Here is a 21,963-nt window from a genome sequence, read left to right as displayed (position 1 = left end):
TTGATTTGTTAATTTGTGTTGTTGAACTTGAGGCAAAATAAAATGCTGCTATAAGCCTTCATTTTTGCTACTTTCTGTCTAATATTCTCACCAGAATGACAGAACAAGACATGAGAAAGAATGACATACAAAACTGCAAACTACATGAAGGAAGGTGGCATTTGCTAGGCAATGACACAAAGCCTGACTTGTTATAGAAAAAAGCCTCACCTGGCTGATATTTGAGTGTGTAGCCAGTAATGTGTCCATTGCGGTCATGAGGAGGACCCCATTCAAGGGTCAGAGAGTCCAGGTTTGGGTTAGAGACCAACAACGAAGTAGGAGGCCCCGGCACTGCAGAAAGACATGAATTATGAAACCTTTCACAAGTTTGTCAAAGTAAAACTTTGCACTGCAACTGTAAATGATGCTTTAAATAAACGACTGAAATGAGGCACGAAGTGAGTCAGCCTTCTTGAACATTTCAGGGTTTTTCTTTATGCAGAATGTCCAACGTTAATACTTTAAGTCCTCCTCCAGTCAAAACGCGTTTTGCTTATTTCTGGTTCATTTGGATGTTTGACCTTCACCGTGTGTCGGCGCTTTCACATTCCTCCTGCTTAAGGGGGAAGGTTTCTTTGTGCTTGCCATAAATCTCAGTTTGAAACGTGTACTTACAAGCACTGCTTGCGACATTACAACTAGTTTGAAAGCCGGTCATGGTCCTTAAACATGTGTGATGTGGAAATTTGAAGCCTCCAGTCTACATCCACTGAGACTTTTCATTGAAGCAAAACACGTCTTGTTCCCAGCAGTAACACTTTGAAATGAAAAACATCTACATCTTTGTAGATTTTGGATTTTTTACTGACAGAAGTAGCCGTGCATTTAAGAATGAACAATAAAATATATCAGAAACAAAATACTATTCACATAAGTGCATTTTTATTACTTCAAGGAAACTTCTATAAAATATTTTTCATTTATAAATAACTGACCATCAGCTGGAGTCTAAAGTTGAGTCACAACTTCTACCATTGTAAAGGTTTTATAATTGATTAAATGCTAAATTTTCAGATCTCACTTCATCAAGTTTGTATTATCAAAGGTTAGTGAAGTTGTATGCTTTTCACACCTGTCGCATTTTTGCTCTGTGTGGGCTCATTTTTCACTGAAATATAAAGTCCTGCACTTATATGGACACTTTACAGCAATGGCTAAAAGTACTCGAAAGTGTCTTCTTTTCAGTATGACACAGTAAAGTCCCTAAATTTTTTTGACTGGACGTCGCAGCTGAGCCACTAATGGCTTGTGAGGAATGCGTATTTTTCAGTTGCTTTTTTTACCAGAATCTTGTTACCAAAATAGGTTTGAAAATCGTAGAAAATCACAATTTAAAGTGTAAATGTGGTTGAGTTTTATAATAAAGCAGAATATGAGTGGTTCAAAGACTGTGGGGTTGTTGAAAACCCAAAGATTCTTCCTGTTTTTATAGTTTCTGGCTCTGATATATCGTGTCATTTTGGTGATTTTTTAAAGATAAACCTGTCAGAAGGCTTTGGGGTTCAGAGAGTTATGCAATATCCACACTACCTTGCGGGGCAGCTGAATTGCCAAGAGATTTGTGCAATCATGAGATAACCCACCTAGCCAAGCTTCAGACTATGTGCTTGGAGCCGATCTACAGTTGCTCTGACATATCAGCATCCGTTGAGGAATCACTGGCAGCTACGGCTCTGTTTTATGGTGTGATTCAGACTGTGATAGATGATGTCAGGCTGGTGGTTCATCCAATCACTTGGCAAATATTTTTTTTGAAAGTGCCTCCTTTTCCATTTACAACTTTTAAGATGGATCTGTGTAGCAAACCATCTGGAACATTTGGTTTTACCCACATAAATCATTAATGTCTGGAAAATCATCAGTTAGTATTTGGTAACTGTTCATAATATGACATTTAGGCCTCAACATGACACTGAATGTTGAGTACCTCTTTACCATTAATAAAAATGCAATAATGTCAGCTCTCATATGAAAAAGTTACATACAGAATAAGTGTTTCCTCCCTCTCTTACCTCCCTCTGGCATCTTAAATTGCTGGGTTGGGCTCGGGGGACCCTCTCCTTTGCCGTTAAAGACCCTGACATTGAATGAGTAGAGGCTGAAAGGGTGCAGACCAGGCAGCATGCCGTGGGTGTGGTTCCCGCTGAAGGTCAGGATGTCCTTCTCCATGTGATCAGGGTTGTGCTTGTGGAGGCTGTGCTTTCTCCAGTAATACACCTGCAAGGCACAGGTAATATACACTCACTGACCTTGTGGATGATTGTGTGTGTACACATTAGGGTTAGTCGGGTTGGTGTATATGCTGCACTGTAACTGGTCCATCATACTGCACCTTATATCCTTTGAGATGTCCTCGTATTAAGTGAAAAGGAACAGGATCCCAGTGCACCTTTGCCAGGGTGCTGTTTACTATTATAGCCTGCACATTTTCTGGTGCTGCAATCGGCACTGTGCAACAGACAAGAAGCATAATATAACAACAGCTAAATGCAAAAGACAAACATATTGAATCAGTGTCATAGGGCACACAGCCAGCGTCGCTTTTTTCTGAGTCTATGGAGTCAGTGAAACTCACAGTCCTCTCCTGAGTAGCCTTCGGCAATCTTCGGCTCAGGTCCTTCTCCGTGGTCGTTTACAGCCTGAACTTTCAGCTCATATGGAACAAACGTGGGCGTTCCGACCACAACAAACTTGGAGTTGTTGGCCACAGTCACTGTGGTCCAATCACTGTCCAGCGCTTTCTGCCTCCACATCACTTTGTAGTGAAGCCCTGGGCCATTAGCCTGGAAGCCTGACAGTGGCTGCAGAGGAGAAAGTTTCAAATATATATTGTCCAATAAAACACTTAGGCAGAAAACAAGTAGCAGTACACAACAGTATATAGGTCTGATGACTGACAATAAATCAAGATGGAAAAAAAGAAAGCAGAACAAAAAGAAGCTCATAAGACCAGACAATTACAAAGTACAAGGAGATGTGGTGTATCATGGTACTCCCTGAACAACAGTAAATACCTGAGGATTATGACATACTGATGATACTACGTGATACTACTTTATTACCTTCCAGGAGATTACAAGATTGTTGTGTTCTGTTCCAAATCCCTCTACACCTGTTGGGTTTTCATCTGGGGCTGGAAAATATATTATCAAAGACAAAATGAACAATTGACCAAAGCAAAACCTTTCGCTGTAGTTTACTAATTTACTTCTGTATTAAACATTCAGTTCAAGCAGATACATTTATTTATTATTCATATTTTACTGTATTTACTTATAAAATGGCTTTGAGTCCAAAGATAACTTATGTAATTTTAATGCAATTTTTGGGGGGTGGCAGATGCAGAATTGCAGTAATTTACATGTGAAATACAATTATTCAGCTGATTCCATACCTGCAGGATCGGTCCTGTACATTCTGGAGGGGAAGCTGGGGCGGCTGGGGCCAATCGCGTTTAGAGCCAGAACTCTGAAGGTGTAGTGTACGTAGGGTGACAGTTTGAGGTGAGCTGTTGTCCTGGTTCCAGGGACCTCTGTGAGATTGTGCCAGTGACCTCGATGGTGCAGGGAGTCCTCATACTGGATCAGAAATTCTTTCAAAATAAAACAAGTTCATTATTTTACATAAAACTTAACAATATATTTGCATAAGAGGAATAAATGCCCTCAGGTTTTTGTTTTTGGAAACTAACTCGAAAAGCACAGGCTGCCAAAATATGCCACTTGTGGCAGTGCTTTGAAGCTTCAAGGAAATAGTGGATTTAGCCAGGTTTTCATGAGGGTTTGCAACTTGCTGAGCAAGCTAATTATGCTGCAGTAGAGGTTGGAGGCATTTCTACGTACACTGCTTTCCCCAAAAAATTATTTGAGGATGTTTTTTACTGTGTTAATTGTTAGTATCTGATTGTAATTATGCATTTCTTACATTTTGTTCACGTAAATTCAATCTCTGTTCAGGAGAGCAAGCTAAATGTCAAATATCTAAACAATGGAAAAGCTACTACCTCCTACTTATTTTATTCGCTATTAATAGCACAATCACATTATTTAGGGTCAAAAATCCCACACAGAAAGTCAGCCAAATAACACAAATGCACACGCACACACACACACACACACACACACACACACACACACACACACACACACACACACAGGCGCAGACACACATACTCTGAATAGGACTGTTATGTTCATCCCCAGGGGTCCAAGTGAGCTGAACACTCCTCTTTTTCTGGTCTGTCAGCTCGAGGTCAGTCGGTGGGTCGGGATGCTCTGGGGGAAATACAACATCGGCAGCAACATCAACACATGCGCCTGGGATTATATTCACACCGACTTCATTTCGCAGTTACAGAATATGAAGGGTTCATGCCATGACAAGATGAAGCAAAAACAAGAGAGCATATCTCAGCCGTGTTTTTCTGGGACACCAGAGTCACGATAAATGCCAAGTTTGTTGATTTCACCAAGCACACCTTTTAGATACCCTTTCATTCCTTTACACGTTCCATTTGGCAGAGCTGTTTGTCCCGTGATGCACATGCTGACGCTGCGTCATGCATAGTGACTGATGCTCAACTTGAAAATCTTCCATAATCACCCTGCATGAAATCGAGTCTCAGGCTCACTAGAGAGCTCAAATTGATGCTCATGTTTTGGAACTGCAATGATAAAGTGAATCACATGCTTGGAATATATGAGCGATGAGGAAATGGTGCATTTGAAAATATCCCAAGTGGTGCAACGGAGGAGATGTCTGCTTCGCAAATTATGTTTGCATTCACGTGCGATAGTGACTTCTTCATCTAAATATTTGCACCAGTGGCTTAACGCATTCAAATGTAATGGATTTTGCAAAAATGGAGAAACATATAACTTATTTAAAAGAATGTTTGGGGGAAAAAAAAGCACCTTACGGACAGAACAAATCAATGCTGGTGAGTCAAAATGAACAGAGAGACAGCACGATGCTCTGTGATTGTCAAAAACAAAACGCATCTTCAGGCGACAACATGCTGCATTGAACAGAAACAACCAAGAAACAAGACAAGTCCATGTTGGCGAAGCACATCTGGGTGCTCATGTGCTGCAGGTTTACCGTGGATAACAGCTGGTGTTGGCGTGGCTTCTGCCAGGTTGGAGGGCAGGAGTGAAATAGGGAGTTTAGTGGTCAGTCAGCCATAAGAAAACAAAGAAGATTATCTGGCTCGCTAAGAAGACAACAATCAAATATTCATGCTGCTGACACAATAGCTGACTAAATCCACTCCAACACTCAAGTAAACTCTCAAGCAATTAACCTTGAAGGGCTGAAAGGCAATCGTTGTGCGAGTTACTAGACAGATTTGCTTTTCTAGGAAGACCTGAGGTGGAGTGAGGTTACACCGTTTAATAATTTGTGAGTTTGTTTTATGAGTCAGTGTTATTGAGCTTCTGCAAAGAATTGCATACCGACAACAGTGAGCTCAGCGGTGGCTGAATCATGGTCCAGAGTGGTGTTCATGATGCAGGTGTACACTCCTGCATCATTCTCTGTCACTTCAGTGATGGTGAGGCTGTCATTGTCCACAATCAATCTGTAAAAAAAAACAACACTCAGACAGTTCAGCATCACCTGACTATATAAAATCTGTAGCTTGTTTTTTGAGCAGGCTGTTGAGCAGTGAACAAATACTGTAAGTCAGTACAAGAAACAGAAAACTATACATAAAAACATGGCTGAACAAATACTGATTCAATCTATTACATCTGATGCAGACTGAGAGTGAAAACAAAGAGAGAAATTGAGACATTTCCAAACATTAAACTGCTCTGACCTCTCATCATCAGGCAGCTCTCCGTCGTCTTTGAGCCAGGTCATGGTGGGGATGAGTGAGGGGTCGTGTTTCACTTTGCACTCAAACACCACAGATCTGCCCCTCTGGACCACTTTGTACTCCGGCTGCTTCAGGATTCGGGTGGGCTCTGATGGGGGAAGCAGAAGGAGGTCAGAGACACTAAAAACAAAGAAAAAGAAATTCGCCTCATTGGTAATTTACATGCCATGTGTTGGAATATGGATGGACTTTAAAGGTTAAGTCTATAAAATGTTGACATATTTACATTAAAACTTGCCTAAATAATGATAAAATTACTTATTTATTCCTCAATAGTAAGAAAATGCAAGTATTAACACTTGCATTTTAAATAGAGACAGAAATAGAGAAAAAAATGTGTATTTCTTTAAAAAAAGGTTATCAAAAAATGATTGAGATTTTTTCTTTTTTCTTTTATGATCTAGATTGATACCTGGTAATTAATGTCAACTTATTCATCAACTAATCTGAATCTGTTAATACAAACAAAAATACACTTTCAAGGAGAATAAATAACACAAACCTAAACCTAACCCTAAAATAACTTTCTAAAGAAGTGTAGTTTACATTCAAACAACTTCTTCTTACACTGTTATACGACAATGAAAAGTAGCATGTACATGTTATTACGCAATATTTGTGTTAGATGTGGCATGCACATGATGCACATGCACAGGTAGATAACTTAGTTTTTCCAAGTATTATTAACAAAGAATATCTTCAGGTTTATTTGAGTTTATCTAAATCTTGTGGGGCTTTTCTGGCCCACAGTGGACAAACATCACACTGTATTAATCTGCCCTGTTGGTTAGCTAATTGTGTGCACTCTAATCATTTCAAGATCTTCTGAACACAGACACTCTCACCTTTGACCTCCAGGTGGACGTGATTCTCATAAATACCGAGGCTGTTTCTGGCAACGCAAGTGTATTTTCCACTATTCTGGGCTTGAGCCACATAAATCTCTAAAGTCCCGTTGTTGTGGGTGATGTAATAGTCTCCATCCAGGCTCATGGACCGACTGCCTTTAAACCTGAGGAGCAGAGTCGACCGCCGTGAGCTTTAGAACTAACACAATACAACACTTTCCTCTGTTAAAAGTTTATTGGCTCACCATGTAATTTTCGGGATGGGTGACCCGAAGGAAGCGCAGTCTATCATGGCCTGGTGATTTTTGATGACCTGGTAGACTTTATTGGCCGGAGTCAGCACTCTGGGCGGCTCCGCTGCAGTGAGACGGCAGCAATCATTGCTATGTTATTACCTCCCAGCAATCAATGTGAATGGAAAAGCAGCGTTCAAACACAAATGGACCTCGTGAGGTGAACTTACAGAGGACGTTGACGAAGGCGTTGGACAGGAGGTAACCGTAGTCATTGGAGATATTACACTGGTACACAGCGCTGGATCCAGTCTGGACACCTGTGAAGATGATGGTGTCGTCTTCCACCTTTCTGCTCACGTCCTTCGGCGAATCTGTCAATGCAGAACGGAGTGTTACAGATAGAACTGAAAGAAACGTGTACAGTAATGAATAGATGACTGTAACATTAGCTTCAGTGTAGGGTAAAGCACATGTGTAAGACGGATGCAAAATAGAAATGTTTTTATTTTATTATTATTAATTTATCCAAAAAAGGGTGGCTAGATGGGGTAGAATAAGTCAGGTGGTCCAAAACCCAGCACTTATTCAGCACTGACAAAGTTTTAAAAGGGGGGGGGTGTTGGCACTTCTTCTGCAGCTTGATGGCAACACCTTTGACCAATTGCACTTGAAGCACTTTTTGCACTTACTAAAGGTTTCTCCTTATGTCTGAATTCTTGCTTGTGTTGTATGTCGCTTTGGACAAAAGCGTCTGCTAAATGAAATTGTAGAATTGTAGATGTCAGACCTTAAAGGAATAGTTTAGGACATTTGCTTATTATTAGAATTACACAATAGTGTAAAAAATGACATTGCATTTTTTTTTTAGATATATACTGAGACATGAATACTACAGGAAATTTCAAAGGATGACTTAAATAACTGTATTTGGAAATAACTGATCTATCTACAATAATTGGAGTGATTTTGTAGGGGAGTACATAGACATTAAAAATAATTTTTAAAAAATGTTTAAAAAGGCTGAAATTGATGTTTGAAATCTTCCTCAAATGTTCTCACACTGGCAAAAACATCCTTTTTTTTTTTTTTTTTGCTTTGGATGGCCAGCTCTGCATTTATCATGCAGAGATTTGTGGCAGTGATTACTGCGGTCAAACAAATGAGTTGTGTTGCCCTGAGTTGTTCCAGGACACTGCTGAGTACCTGTCGTTGTTTAACATCATCCTTTCTGTAGCTTTCTGATTCCACGGGATGCTTCGTTTTGCAACCAAATCTTCCTTTTGAGTGTTTAATCCTGTTTCTTTCTCATTTTGCTGTGCGACTGTTCAGTGTCCATGTCAACAAACTCCATCTCTTCTGAATTAAGTTTTTAAAAAATCCAGTGTTTTCAAGACTCTTGAATTGGTGTAAATGATGCTAAAAAAGAAGCATGTGAGTTTCATATTTGAATGCCAAGCAGCAAACAAGTTGTAGTGTTATGTGTTTGAGTTGCATTTCCTGTGATGCGATGGAAGGATGTGCAGCCCTAATTATCATTAGATGAATCTAGGCATCAGCCAGCTACCTTCGCTTAGCACAGAGACAGGAAATTCTGGGAAACAGACAGCATGGTTCTGTCCAAAGCTCATAGACTCTGCCTTATTTAACACATTTGTTTAATCTGTGCAAGAAAATATTACACACAACTGAAAAACTGTTTTTTACTGAAGGATATGTGTGGGCACACCACTTTGAAGTCACAAGAAATCAAATGCATGCCCTGAAATCTTGAAGTACTCATTTAAAACTTGATTCAACACTGATGTTTGTAAAATGGGATGTTTGCAAATTGGGGAGAAAAACATCTTTATAATCCTCACAGTGATGTTTTTTTTTTTGGTATCAAATATCATATAATCTTCAAGTAACAACCCCCACAGGGAAGACAATTCTAGTCAGCTGCAGTGAGCGGAGCAGGTTACACTTACTCTCTATGGGGATGCCGTTCATAGCCCAGGTAACGGAGGGTTTGGGTGTGCCACTGGCCATGCAGGTCAGCGTACCATTCTCTCCTGGAGCTAGAACAAGGTTCCTGGGAGGGCCACTGATCCAATACGGAGCAGCTAAAAGTAGAGCAGAGCGCAGCAGAAGGCAGGAGAATTAATCACTGAACACACTGCCCTGTTGGCATCTGTGCATAAATCAATTATGAGTTGGAGGGAGAGGAGGAAGGAAGATACAGAAAGAAGCAGTGACTGTGCCGCCCCACAGCGGACAGCCTGATGGGATACTGAGCGTTTCTTCACCGACACACCTTTGACCGAGACACGGATGGTGTGGTGCACCGCGCCGAGCTGGTTCTTGGCTGTGCAGCGGTAATCTGCTGCATCCGATTCGGACACGTCCACAATGCGCAGGGTCTTGTTGTAGTGCAGGAAGAATGTGCGCCCGGCAGGTAGATCGCCACTTATTTTGGTCCACGAGATTTCAGGGGTGGGCCTGGATTCAAAGAAAGAAGAGAGCAGAGAGTGATGATGGCACCGGGCAGCTGGGTACTTGAGGCATTCAGCACTGAAGTAATGGCAGATTCTCTGACTCACAGTCCTTCGGCAATGCACTCCATCTCCAGTACGTGTCCTCTCAACACCATCTTGGTGCTGGAGGTGCCAGATGGGATGAGGAAGGTTGGCCTCCTCTCATCCACTGGGGCTTCTGTAGTTACACACAAACACAGTGAGTCAAACAGCCAAGGCATTACCGTCGCTTCTGTAGCAGTCCATGATAAACAGAAAATGTATTGCAAATAAGACCCTTCACATTCACTAACCTCCCTTCAGTGTACACAGTCATGCACTGACGCTAAGCTACTTCACTGCAAACCAGTTCTCATATTTTATGGTTAGATGTGAATTTAAATGCCATGTTGTGTTTTATTCTACTACTGTCTCTGGGGGTTTATTGCCACTGAATTACCCTGTTAACAATAAAGACTAAAATGAATGTAAAGTGCAATTTACAATAAGAGACACAAAGAATGGTTTTCTTCTTCTGAGCTGGCAACAAAAGCTCTTTTCAGATGTATTCGTGTCCGTTAATCTGATGGCATCTGAAATCATAAAACATCTTTCTCACTCTGGCTTTCAATTTCCCATCTTTTACAAACTGAAATGTCCATAAAAATAAAAGAGTCTGTACGTCAAAATAATGAGCATCACCAGCCATAACTAATCTATTGATTATAGCAGCTGAGTTAGATCACAATTATTATGTTATTATTTTATTGTTTGTGAAGTAGTAATTAGATTACCATCCCACATGAAGTAAATTTTCATTGTTTAGGAAATCATGAAGACACTAAGTTGTTAGTTATTTCAACAGTTTGACTAGCTTGCTAGTAGTTAAGATTTTGTCTTTGTTTATTCTTGCATTATTATGTATCATACATCACTTGATATACTACACAAACTTGCATGAAGGACAGATATTCAGTGCAGGCTGTGGCTCTGCCATCTGAATAAAACTGTATGAATATTAACATAAAAGTGGTCTAAGTGTGAATGACAAAATAAAATTACTCTAACAGACCAATAAAGCCAACAATGTTACGTATTCTATATAAATAGACTTAAATAATAATCTAAACCAAAGTGAATGTTTATGACAGCAGAGATTTTCATAAATTTGATAAGATCCAAAATGTTTGCAGGTGTTTCGTGCAGGACTGTTTAGAAAAGGAGGAAAAATTCAAAGATTTTAGGCTGAGAGAAATGAATTGAGAAGAAAATGATTGGTGATAGAGAGACTGACAAGTTGGTGATCAAATCAGGTGGGACAACATGGAAAGATTGATTTTAGAATTTAAGATCGCAGCTGCATGTTTGACATAGGAAACAGAAACAAAATTGAGAATTTAATGAATTTCTTCAAGAAGCTGTGACCCATCAGAATTTGTTTTAGTATGTTTAAGTCAGGACTTAATTACTTACAGTTATTGTATGTTTTTGATTGTTGCATATTTAAATTACACAATGAGTTCCATCATGAAATCAGCATGCAGTGCTAATTTAAGGATTTCATTAGAGGAAGGAAATAGTTAACAAAAGGGTTTTGATTGGATAAAGCAGGAGTGACAGAAGGACAGAGAATTAACTTGGATTCTTGGGTTTGAGGGGTAGAGTTAGTGGGTAAAGAACAGTTTGGAGCTCTATGTTAGGGATAAACACTAGGGGGTGCCAGATGTCACCCCTAAATACACCAGTGAGATGTAAAAGCCTCAGGATTGTTGGGTGGAAGGGTTAGTACTAGCAGGTAAGAGCTGGAGCTCAGAGCTCCAAGTTGGGGGTTAAACACTAGGGGGTGCCAAAACTCACCACTAAATAAATCAGTGTCATTGTAAAAATCTGCCATTGTGTCATTGATTGCATCCACTGCAACACAACAGAAAAATCACACACACCACAAGTTGACATCATCACAACAAAAATAAAAACACATGCTTTGACAGCTTAACATGACTAGACAAAATCAAAACCAACACAAGAAAACTTCAAATGGCTAAAAAGCGATAATGTCGTAAAAGTCTAGTGGGAACAGCTTGTCGTCACGTCAGCTGCAAATGCTGGACTGGATGAGAGCGGCCTTTGTTGTCGGTGGAGAGTGTTTATACAGAACATCTCAGAGAAGTGATAGTGAACGGCTGCCTGGCAGATAGTGCACAGAACCACGAGAGCTCTTGACAATATATCTTTTCAGTGGGATGACGACCACTGGCGTCTCTCAGGATGGGATCACAGATAGGAAACGCTGCCTCCCTCCTACGCAGTCATGCCACCACATACAACTGCCTCTCGTTCACACACGCTACACACAAACACTGTCGCTTGCTAGTTCATTACAGCTTCATTGCTTTTCAGCGCTTCGGTCTCTGCGTCACACACAAAGTCAGACTTACGGTTGAGGACCCGGACGTTGATGGGCTGTTTCTGCTGGATGGTTTGTGTGTGAGGGAAGCGGGCGTAGCAGATGTAGTCGTTCCTGGAGTCCTCTCGGCGAACATTGGAAAAGTAAAGGTCACCGTTCAGTGACTGCGACACTCTCCTGCTCTGAGGCAGCCTCTGAAAGTCTGAAGCGTACAGCAGCTTAAGTTTGTTTACATTGCAGTGCCATTAAATTTACAGAGCAGTGTTGGAAAAGGGTCTAGTTATGGATGGCTGTTGCATTATCCTTGTGTTTCTACAGCCCCCTAAAATGGTACATTTCATGAATTAAATATTTGGCCTTGCTGTACCTAACGTGTAGCATTTAAGTATGATTGGTTGCACATGTTGGTTAATCAAGTACAAATGTCAACATTTTTGCAGAGAATTCTCAACTGCAAGTCATCCTGTTTAAGATCTGCAGATTAATTTCCCTACTGATCAAGGCAAACAACGGTTTCAATTCACATCTATACGACAGAGAAACAAATTAATTGCATTCAATTTATAGACTTCATAAGAGCTGCTTAACTTGTTGGAGTTAATGAATACAAACAAATGCATAAAACAGTATCACACTTCAGCAGAAAAATACATTCAAATGTTTACATTTCTATCAGCCTGCCTTACACAATCAAATAAAGCCTCTATGATAAAATGTAATATCACAAATATAAATTCTTAGACAGCAGATACATAATGATACCACAAAGGTATATAAATGAGATTAAGCAGCTCACTATTGTCCATCCAGAATATGATGGGAGGAGGGAGGCCAGCCGGAGGTCGACACGGGAGCACCAAGGACACGCCCTCCTGGACTACGATAGGCTTGATCTTCTCCTTTGACCACAACGGGGATCCTGGATTGGTTGGAGAAAGATACGATAACATCAGCGAAGGACGCGTGCCATCATTTGACGTGAAATTTGGGTTGCTAATGGACTGTTGCTGACATGATGACAGAGGTGACGAGGCGAGATGAGAGGGATGATGCCTGACTGAATTACAATATGTTAGAGGAAAAACACAGAGGGGAAAATCAGCTCTGTGTGCTAATGCATCCTGCAAAACAAAACATGCATCATTGTACGTGCAAGCTTTACCTTCCCAGAGCGCTCGTAAGGCAGAAAATGCAACTTAATTGTTTGAAAAAGAAAAGAAAAGAGTTGATTTTCATATGATGTGAGGAAAATGAGCGAAAAGAAAAATGATTTCCAGAAACAAAAACATCAGACTGGGCTTACTGGACTGTCGGACGACGATGTTGTTGGAAACAGCAGTTCCATGTTTGTTCCTTGCTGTGCACTGATACACCCCCTCATAGTTTTCGACCTTCTCTCTGCTGATATCCACCACCAGGGTCCCTGAGTGGGCCTTCATGTTCACATTGGGGTCGTTGTCGACGTCAAAGTGGGTCCCATTTCTTGTCCAGGAGAAACTGATGACAAATCATGAGTGTTTTAACAATGTGTCTGGACATGTTGCTGTACGACGACCTTCTATTTGTATTATATGTAAAAAAACAACAACAACAGGAAACAGAACAAAAGGACCTGAAAATCTATTCACTTAATCAGCTACTTACTATGAGCAATGATAACAAACCTGCACACGTACTTTATGCCAGAGTTCTTCAGAGTTAATGATGCTGTTTTTTTCCCTCCACTTTAACTTTGACTGATGCTGATTTTCTTATCTGCTAATTCAGTCATGAATATTTAAAGTCTTATATACGTTTTTAAAGGAGTTCTGTTGGGGATGGTGACATATGACGCTACTTTTACGGTTTAGGTTACTGTACGTTAGAATAAAGTTAAGATTAAGAATTTAGAAATGAGAATGGTTCCTTTCAATTCTCAAAGTAGAAAATGTGTGGATGCAGCATTGATGCCTGGCAAATTAATTAGATGTTATGCAAATCTAAAGCATTCAGAATCATTAAAATCAGCCTCTGGCAAGGGCAGTAGGTCCATGAATAAAATAGCGTTTATTTATTTTAAAGTTTCACTAAACTAGGACTCTTGACAGTCATTTTTTTTTCAGCTGAACTCTAAGAAAACTTGCTGTCAGCTGAAACGTTTTTCTGGATTTTGACAGGTGGTGGCTGAATCGACACCTGGGATATCTCTCCTTCATCCAACAGCATCTTGAATGCTAAATCGCAGAGCACTGATTCCTACCTGGGATGTGGCTTCCCCTTCGCCTCGCAGTGGATTATAATGTTCTCTCGAGGATCAATGATGTAATCCTTGGGGGATTCTTGAGTTATGGTCGGTGGCTGTGGCACTAAAGGGCGACCAGAAAAAGGGCGATGTTTAATCATGACCTTTGCCGCATAACAAAGCCTTTTTCTGCTGCTGTATTGACCACACAAGCAGTCATTACCAGTCCCATGCAGACTTACCACGCTGAATGAAACCAGACAGCTGTTTGCTGACAGACACAAAAAGCTCTCACAACGTGTGCAACAGCAGAAAGGCATGCAGGTACATTATCCTTTATTGCAGTGATCCGACGCTTAATGTATTCCTGTCAGTGCCGGGGAGATAAGTAATGGACTATGACAAAACAAATCATATAAGAACTCATGCTGTTTGCAATATCGCTCTATGGAAAATATCCTACCACTGCAGAAACACACAGAACAAAAACAGCAAACAAAGAAACAATGAAATCACTGCATGCAAAAGGTCCACTCAAAATCACACTGAAACGCTTAAAACATAAAACAAACTAAATATAATCCAAAAATATAACAAACAGCTAAAAAAAACAACCCTTAATGCACAAAAGTACTGCTAGCACAGCCTCGGCAGTGAAGCCGTTTCAGACTTACATCCTTCCTCAACTGTTGTGTTTCCCCCAAGAATCAGCAAACAAGAAAGAAAAAGTTGTGACAGCAGAGAGAACCAGACATTAGTGAAGAAAAATACCTCCCTGCTTTATTTCTGCTTCACTGCAAGGTTCGAACGAGGCCAGTTCCCCACTGAGGACTGCCAGCCTGCAGTGGTCAACGGTTCCAAACAAACAATATGTAGAAGCTCTGCTGCCACACAGACATCAGGCAGAGGAGCTAAAAGACGGTCTGTCACACTCGGTTCTTTTGCACATCAGTCAAAATGAGGACACTGCAGCTAACGGTGTTTACTTCACAAAACCAGGGCAAAAAATAGCTTCCTCTAAAAAGCAGCACTGTTTGGAAAAACAGTAATCTTATCCCAGTTAAATGTAGATAACTAGATAAATGTACATAAATGTGATAAAATTAGCAACTATTCTGCAAAACAATTAGAGCAAACTCAGAAGCAAAAACGCCAAATTGTCACTAGTTCTGGATTCTGAAATTGGAGTTTTATTTACCATATATGATAGCAAGCTGAATATCTTCAGGTTTTAAACATAAAAATCTTAAAACATCACCTCAAGCTCAAGATTTATGGAAGAAAATATTAATGAATTAATTTAGAAAATATATGAAATAAGTTACAGTTATAAATGCAACGCTGTCCAAAGTAAGATGATTTTTCCAACCTAAAAGGGAAAAAAAATACATGATGATGCATGAGGTTAAAACTATCGCTTTATCAACATTACAAGTGTTGGGAATTATTACTTTACGTTATATGATTATTAATTAGGCCTGTCACAATTTTAGATTTTCAGTACACGATTATCATGGCAAAAAGAATTCACAATAACAGTAATATTGCAATAGCTACAGAAATTGTGAAAAAACAAAGCTATCAGTGAGTTTTAATTAATTAAAAAATGGCACTGAAAATATTCCATAACTGTACTGCAGCAGTTGAGAGCCACCAGCGTTGCTATGATATTATAATGTGTGCAATATTAATATAACATCAATATATTAGTTTCATTTTTAATGACAGTTATCATCAATAGTCAGTCAATTGTTCTTTATGTAAATAAAGAGAATAAATAATCATTTGCTATGCTTTAATCTCACATGTTTTTGGCCAACAGTCAAAGACATAATTCAGTTTTAGCTTAACTAATTAGTTATCAAAGCAGTGAGCGAGTGACTAATGGATTGACGATCGCATCATGTTCAGACTAAATCTAACACCTGAGATCACTCCGTTCTGCTGGACTGTGTTGTGTGCTGTGTGATCTGCCGCCTTACGGTCTAGTGGGACATCCAGCGCAGTGACCAGGTGTCCCAGGAACAGCACAAGCAGCACTGCCTCCATCCTCCTCCTCTCCATCGTCGGCGTGTGACGCAAAGACCTGCCCCCGAATACAGCGACGCCCCGCCTCTCTGCTCAGTCACACCGTCTGAGGACACGTGCACATTCACAACTACAGAGAGGGAGAGAAAAGAAACGAAAAGAAAAGAAAGAGAGAGAACGTCAGAGATAAGACGATGGAGGTCAGATCAGAGATTACTGGGTTGAATAGCACATCCAGTTACTTCAGCTATCAATCATAATACTGAGTTTGTTCAATTCTGTGTTCTTCATCAGCAGCAGCAGAGAGAGAGAGGTAGAGGAGGGGAGAACGAGCGAGACAGACACATCCAGCTCTGGCCACAGATCGATGCTAGTTGCCATGCATTGCAGTTTGCCGGAGGCTATCTCTTTTGATCTGATGCATTCCAGTAGGGAGCGAGCGGGCCCACGTGGGCTCATTTTGCTCTGCTAATCACTGTCGTGGTCATGATGCCATTAGGCTTCTGTGCCATATCGATCACATCGGCTGCCAGATGACATGCCAAGGGACAAGACAAAGGGGACACTCACTTTACTTTCCATTTTACTCTCAGCTTTATCAGTTTGATTGACTGACTGACAGACTGAGCCAGCAGCAAACTGATCTACAACGAGGTCAGATTGCAGACACCGAAGCATCGTCCTTTCAGCAGACTGCTGTACTGGGAAATATCATGTGTGACTGGACAGACCTTGGCTCTCTGGCATCTCTGTTCAAATGGGGACAGACTTTACAATCTGAACAGTGTGTTTAGGTTAAGCTGAGGTTACTTGTTTGCAAAGTGGTAAAAGGCTTAGTGGCCATTGATTAAGTGCTAATTAAGTGAGGATTTACTTTAGTTACACAGCTTAATTTAATCATGCTTCTATCACAGCACTAGGGTTGGATGGTGGAAGGACTATAATTTACTGGAAAGTGATGTTTTTTTTTAAAAAAAAAAGAAGCTGTATGAAAACTGTAGTGACATCCAGGCTTCAGGAAATTATCAATAAGCAGCAAATCAAGAAGACTTTACTCAGTTAAACTCATATTCATCGGTGTAATTCTGTGCTGCCACAAAAAAAATCAGTATTTTGTCTGATTGCGAAATAACAAATGACGAGAAAAAAACAGGGACGAAACTGAACTCAGGAGGAGCCGTTTTCTTACAACAACAGCAGTCTGACCTGTTATCTTGCTCTCCCTGCCTGTCTTACCGCAGGCATCTGCAGAATTAAAATGTCACAGCCTAATTTAGAGCACAGGCAGACTTAATTTGCCGCATTATCACAAAAGCACACCATCAAATTTGGGATATTAATGCTGGTTAGTGTATGAAAGAACCAAACGGAGCCCTTTGAAGGTGGAGCTGCACATGTGTGTTGCTCTCCTGCCTCTGGGCGTGGGGCGGGTCGGGGCTGCAGATGAGGAGGTGGATGCTGTGTCTGGGACCAGAGGCTAAGACAGCAAGGCAGCCAGACCTGGTCCTGGCCCGGTCCTCCTTGGGGAACGGGTGTATTTGTTAGCTCTGCCCTATAGTCATGGCGCGGAACCGACCCCAGAGCCGGTGTCTGGTAGCACAGGAGGAGATCGAGGCTAACGTCTGCTGCCCTCGGCCTCAACTACACCTCTCCTGGGAAAGGCCCGTATTATTCGCCGAGGGCAGCCAATCACAGTGCCGCGTACACCATCAGGCAGCTCTGGCTTGGGATTTCACATAGAAAGATCCAGGGGGTCATTTCATCAAGCTCATTTGCAGGCAGCAGGCAGAGGTGGTGAACCCGTACACATTCATTCCTTCAACAGTTATTTTCGACTTGCTATGTGTTAGAAATTTAGGAACGCACGTATTTTTTGCCACTTCTATTTATGCTTATTAGCAGCTGAGAGTGAGCAGTCACAGGTGAGGAATAAAAAAAAAAAAGGACAGCCTGTGACAGCAAGAGAATAAATGTGTTAATTATAAGTTTTATGGTGAATCCCCAAAAGCCTGGAGATTCTTATCTGGAATGGAGCCAGAGCTTCATCCAGGATTCATTTCCCAATTTAATGAGGTGTAGCAGCTCAGCTCCAGCCGGTCAGCATGTGTGTGTCTTTGTGCGCATATTGGATATGTGTGTGTCTGTGTGTGTGTGCACAGTATATGTGTGTTCCCTATAATTATCTCTGTGAGCTGCAGTGATACAAGGCCAGCCCCTCACATCCCTCTCACAGTAGGATGACAGTGGAAATTCAAGTGGGGCTCTTAAGACGAACCAACCACCAGGGCCCGAAAACATCAGTAAGAATAAAAGTTGAGAAAAATAGCCAGTCTTTATCCTCTTCAAATGAATTCATGTTCTTAATTCTAAAACTTCCACTTTCCCGATGTAGTAACGCTTGCATAATGAGTGCATTTTAAGCTCCGCGGCATTTTACAGAAAGTTCAAATCCCATTTCTCATTTGAATATAATTCTTCAAGGAGACTCACAATCAAAAAAATATCTACCTCTGCTCTTGAACCCTCCTTTGCATCCTTTGCTGACAGAAGCGGAAAAAGCCAAAGTCAATAAAGCTCCCTCGCCGAGGCCCAGATAAAAAACCACACTACAGTTTGGAGAGCTGTGCCAAAAGCTGTCAGATGACTGATAAAATCGAACAGGAAATGGCCTCTTAGAAAAAACAAACATGACAAGTTGGTAAAGACACTTCCAGTGAGGATTTTTTGCCTGTTTTTCAAATAGATAAGGCTGAGAGGATAAACTATAGCAGGCTACTGTTGCACTTTTAAAACTCAATACAATAATTAATCAGCCTCATGAAGACAACTGCCAGCGCTTAAAGGACCAGATCTGTTTTGTCAAGTTTTAGCTCTGTAAACCTGCAGTACCTGAATTTCATTATGTAGGATGGAAGTGGAAATAAGATGCAAGCACACATGAGATATTAGCATCTTTTTGAGTAATACAGTGAGTATATTATATAAGCATCTATCTATTTACACATCCACAGAGCATCATTCATTCATTATGAAACTCTGTTTTGGGTCTCTTCCATCCTGAGGGAAATAACTGGATTTAATAACTGCTAAATGCTCCACTTGGTTAACCAGTGGGTTTCTAACACTGGCTGTCAGATGCTTGGTGCTGCACAGTAAGGAGCATACAGTTTGCTTCTCAAAGATGTGGGATGTAAAACTGAAACAATAACTTGAAAGATGCTAAAATGCTCCATAGACATAAGGGGAACTAAGAGATATTTACTCACTAAAAGTTAGAGCTGCAACTGTCGATTTATTATCTTGATTAACTGATTAGATGTTTGCTCTGGAAAATGTAAGGAAATTGGGAACATTTCAATCAGTGATGACATCCCCAAATGGCAAGTTTGATCTTCAACCCAAAGATGTTCAGTTTACTGTCACAGAGGACTATCCCCACAACCTCTCATCCCACAATCACCTTCCCTGAGCCTGGTTCTGTCTGCGGTTTTTTGTTTCCCTCCCTATCTCAGGGTTGTTTTTTTTGTTCCTTCCCACCGTCACTCATAGTAAATCCAAAAGCAACTTTGGATTGTTGGGTTTTCTGTTCTCTGTTTGTAATTCATAAGATCTGTACCTTGCTATGCTAAGCACATAAAGATTACATATGTTGTGAATCTGTGCCACGTAAATAAAATTGAATTGAAAATTGAATAAAAGAAACCAGAAAACACTTAAATGTAACAAAGCTGCAACCTTAGATCTCAAATTTCTTAGAAAACTACTTAACCAATTAATCGATCATCAAAATAGTCGGTGATTAATTCATTATTTTACATCTAGTCAAGTAGCCACTGCAACTCTACTCTGACCCTTTTGACACACACGATCAATTGTTAGCAGAAGATCATTGATTATGGCAGCTTTAGCCACTAGCCATATATATTTTGTATTTTCACTCCAGATTTTGAAATGCATGCTGCAGAATGAAGCCATTTCTCAATGCTTCTGGCAGCCGTTTCGTTTCCAGATATTTGCACGAGACATGAAGATGTATTTACAACTTCAATGTCATCTGCAAACCACCGCAGCGAACATCAAACTGTATGCCATGAAAAATTTAGAAACCAGTCTGTGCTTAAACTGCAGTGATGAATTAAGTTAGTCGAGTTCGCATTTGATTTTTGTGCAATTTAGAAACAAATAGCAGTGAATGCTTGCAACGCATAGTTAGAAAAACACCAAAATATCACGGTGTCATGGTTTGCATTATGTCTAGATTTGATGTTAAATCACGCCACTATAAGAACTGTTCAACATGCAAAGCTAATGTTAAGAACATTTAAATCCTACGAAACAACCAAACTAGTTGTGTTTCTTTGGTCAGAATTTATGTCAGCAGAGTGAAAGGCTTTAATGTTAATTCGCGTCTACAGCTTCATGAGACCACCTTCACTCAGGACTTGCTTTTCGTTTTGTCAGAAAACACACGGCTCTGTAAAAAAGCTGCATTGAGCTGTCTGGCCTCTCATTCAACTGGCCTCTTCAATTACTCCATTGTCATTTTCCCATGCCCAGCTACTTCACCATCCCAAAACTAATTGGTTTTGTGCACATGTCAGACACGTAGCGCATGCAGCCATACACACACACACACACACACACACACACACACACAAATACATAGGATAAGACACTTTCTTGCAGGCTGTCCGAAGAACGTGAGGGTCTGGACATGTCTGAGCACACAGACGGAGCTGACGGGGGCACGAGGACTGAGAATGGAAGCAGACCACAGTGTAAATGAATAGCAGTCCGCAGGGAAGAATCCCAGCTGAATTCCCCTCACGGCAAAAGATAATACTACATCAGATGCTTTATGCAAACCATTAGCACAGATATTGTCACTGCCTGTGCCAAGCGGTAGTGATGCAACGCTGCAACCGTGACAGATTCACCGCTATTGCATCAGTACTGTACAGTTTGAACGTTTATGATGAAAGGAAAGTCTTTCTGTCATGCCAAGCACCCTAATTAACGTCCATAATCAGCGCTATTGATGGCTCATGCAATCAGGGGTTTGTGAGGCTCGGTATGGCCTTAATGAAGCAGCAGGGATCTCCTACACACGACTGAATGGAGGGGGCATAATGATGAGAACGGCTCCATGCTCAGGAAGGTTTTGATGAGAAAACGGATAAGGTTGGGAGACTTTATTTTTCTGAGCTTGCCGGGTGCTCTTGATGCTCGCTATTCACGCCTGGAGCTGCATGCATTTCTGTGAGTGCCATTAGACAGCGAAGGCGGAAGAGTGAAGCTGCTTAAAAGGCTTTGCTATAGAAGACAGTGACACAGTCCTTCACTGGCTTGTCAAAGGTTGAGAAGGTCACAATCGTGAGGCTTTAAATGTGAAGCAACGTTCTTATCTTCTCTGCAGGTAACCCTTAATTACTTGGCTTTTCACGAGCCATGAATTCACAGGCATAAGCAGTGATACGAATTAAAATCGCGATGCATGAATGTTCAGCGGCTTTGACTGATACCTCTCATGGGCCTATTATGAGCAGCTACAGGACCACAATGGAAATTCTATGGGTAGGCTTCAGCGTGCGTTTCCCTTAATCTTCTCATTAGCTTTTATAATTGAGGGACCATATGCAAATAATTGATGTAGTTAACATATGAATTGGTGCCTGTTGTTCAGGGAGACCCCGCAGCTCAAAAATACGCCCGAGTCTTTCATCTGCACTGTACAATGCAAGACAATGAAAGATCTTCATTCATCTGTTCCACTGTAAATACGCCGTTTGTGTCCTACTCTTTCAAGTCTGT

General features: G+C 40.8%; 1 protein-coding gene across 10 annotated transcripts in view; it reads right to left on the bottom strand.

Annotated features, from left to right (window-relative positions):
- The window catches only part of LOC110950279 (neuronal cell adhesion molecule-like), an 85,313-nt gene that overhangs the window by 10,308 nt on the left and 53,042 nt on the right, over positions 1 to 21,963 (bottom strand). For 4 of the 10 annotated variants that reach the window (XM_051951473.1, XM_051951474.1, XM_051951475.1 and 1 more), the window contains exons 1-21: positions 14,143 to 14,248; positions 13,207 to 13,400; positions 12,700 to 12,822; positions 11,935 to 12,105; positions 11,354 to 11,410; positions 9,584 to 9,695; positions 9,298 to 9,482; positions 8,972 to 9,106; positions 7,232 to 7,375; positions 7,014 to 7,125; positions 6,766 to 6,932; positions 5,861 to 6,008; positions 5,496 to 5,620; positions 5,143 to 5,172; positions 4,215 to 4,316; positions 3,437 to 3,634; positions 3,105 to 3,175; positions 2,618 to 2,843; positions 2,375 to 2,490; positions 2,055 to 2,259; positions 211 to 333 (exon numbers count right to left, since the gene is read on the bottom strand). In XM_051951473.1, the coding sequence (XP_051807433.1) occupies positions 211 to 333; positions 2,055 to 2,259; positions 2,375 to 2,490; positions 2,618 to 2,843; positions 3,105 to 3,175; positions 3,437 to 3,634; positions 4,215 to 4,316; positions 5,143 to 5,172; positions 5,496 to 5,620; positions 5,861 to 6,008; positions 6,766 to 6,932; positions 7,014 to 7,125; positions 7,232 to 7,375; positions 8,972 to 9,106; positions 9,298 to 9,482; positions 9,584 to 9,695; positions 11,354 to 11,410; positions 11,935 to 12,105; positions 12,700 to 12,822; positions 13,207 to 13,342 (2,686 nt within the window). In that variant the 5' untranslated portion in view covers positions 13,343 to 13,400; positions 14,143 to 14,248. Of the gene's footprint in view, positions 1 to 210; positions 334 to 2,054; positions 2,260 to 2,374; positions 2,491 to 2,617; positions 2,844 to 3,104; positions 3,176 to 3,436; positions 3,635 to 4,214; positions 4,317 to 5,142; positions 5,173 to 5,495; positions 5,621 to 5,860; positions 6,009 to 6,765; positions 6,933 to 7,013; positions 7,126 to 7,231; positions 7,376 to 8,971; positions 9,107 to 9,297; positions 9,483 to 9,583; positions 9,696 to 11,353; positions 11,411 to 11,934; positions 12,106 to 12,699; positions 12,823 to 13,206; positions 13,401 to 14,142; positions 14,249 to 16,106; positions 16,283 to 21,963 lie in introns of those variants that run through there. The other 6 variants (XM_022192756.2, XM_051951476.1, XM_022192759.2 and 3 more) reach the window with 4 other exon arrangements.

Source organism: Acanthochromis polyacanthus, chromosome 8 (genome assembly GCF_021347895.1).
Source record: "Acanthochromis polyacanthus isolate Apoly-LR-REF ecotype Palm Island chromosome 8, KAUST_Apoly_ChrSc, whole genome shotgun sequence".
Taxonomy (NCBI): domain Eukaryota; kingdom Metazoa; phylum Chordata; class Actinopteri; family Pomacentridae; genus Acanthochromis; species Acanthochromis polyacanthus.
This window is presented reverse-complemented; position numbering and strand designations above follow the sequence as displayed.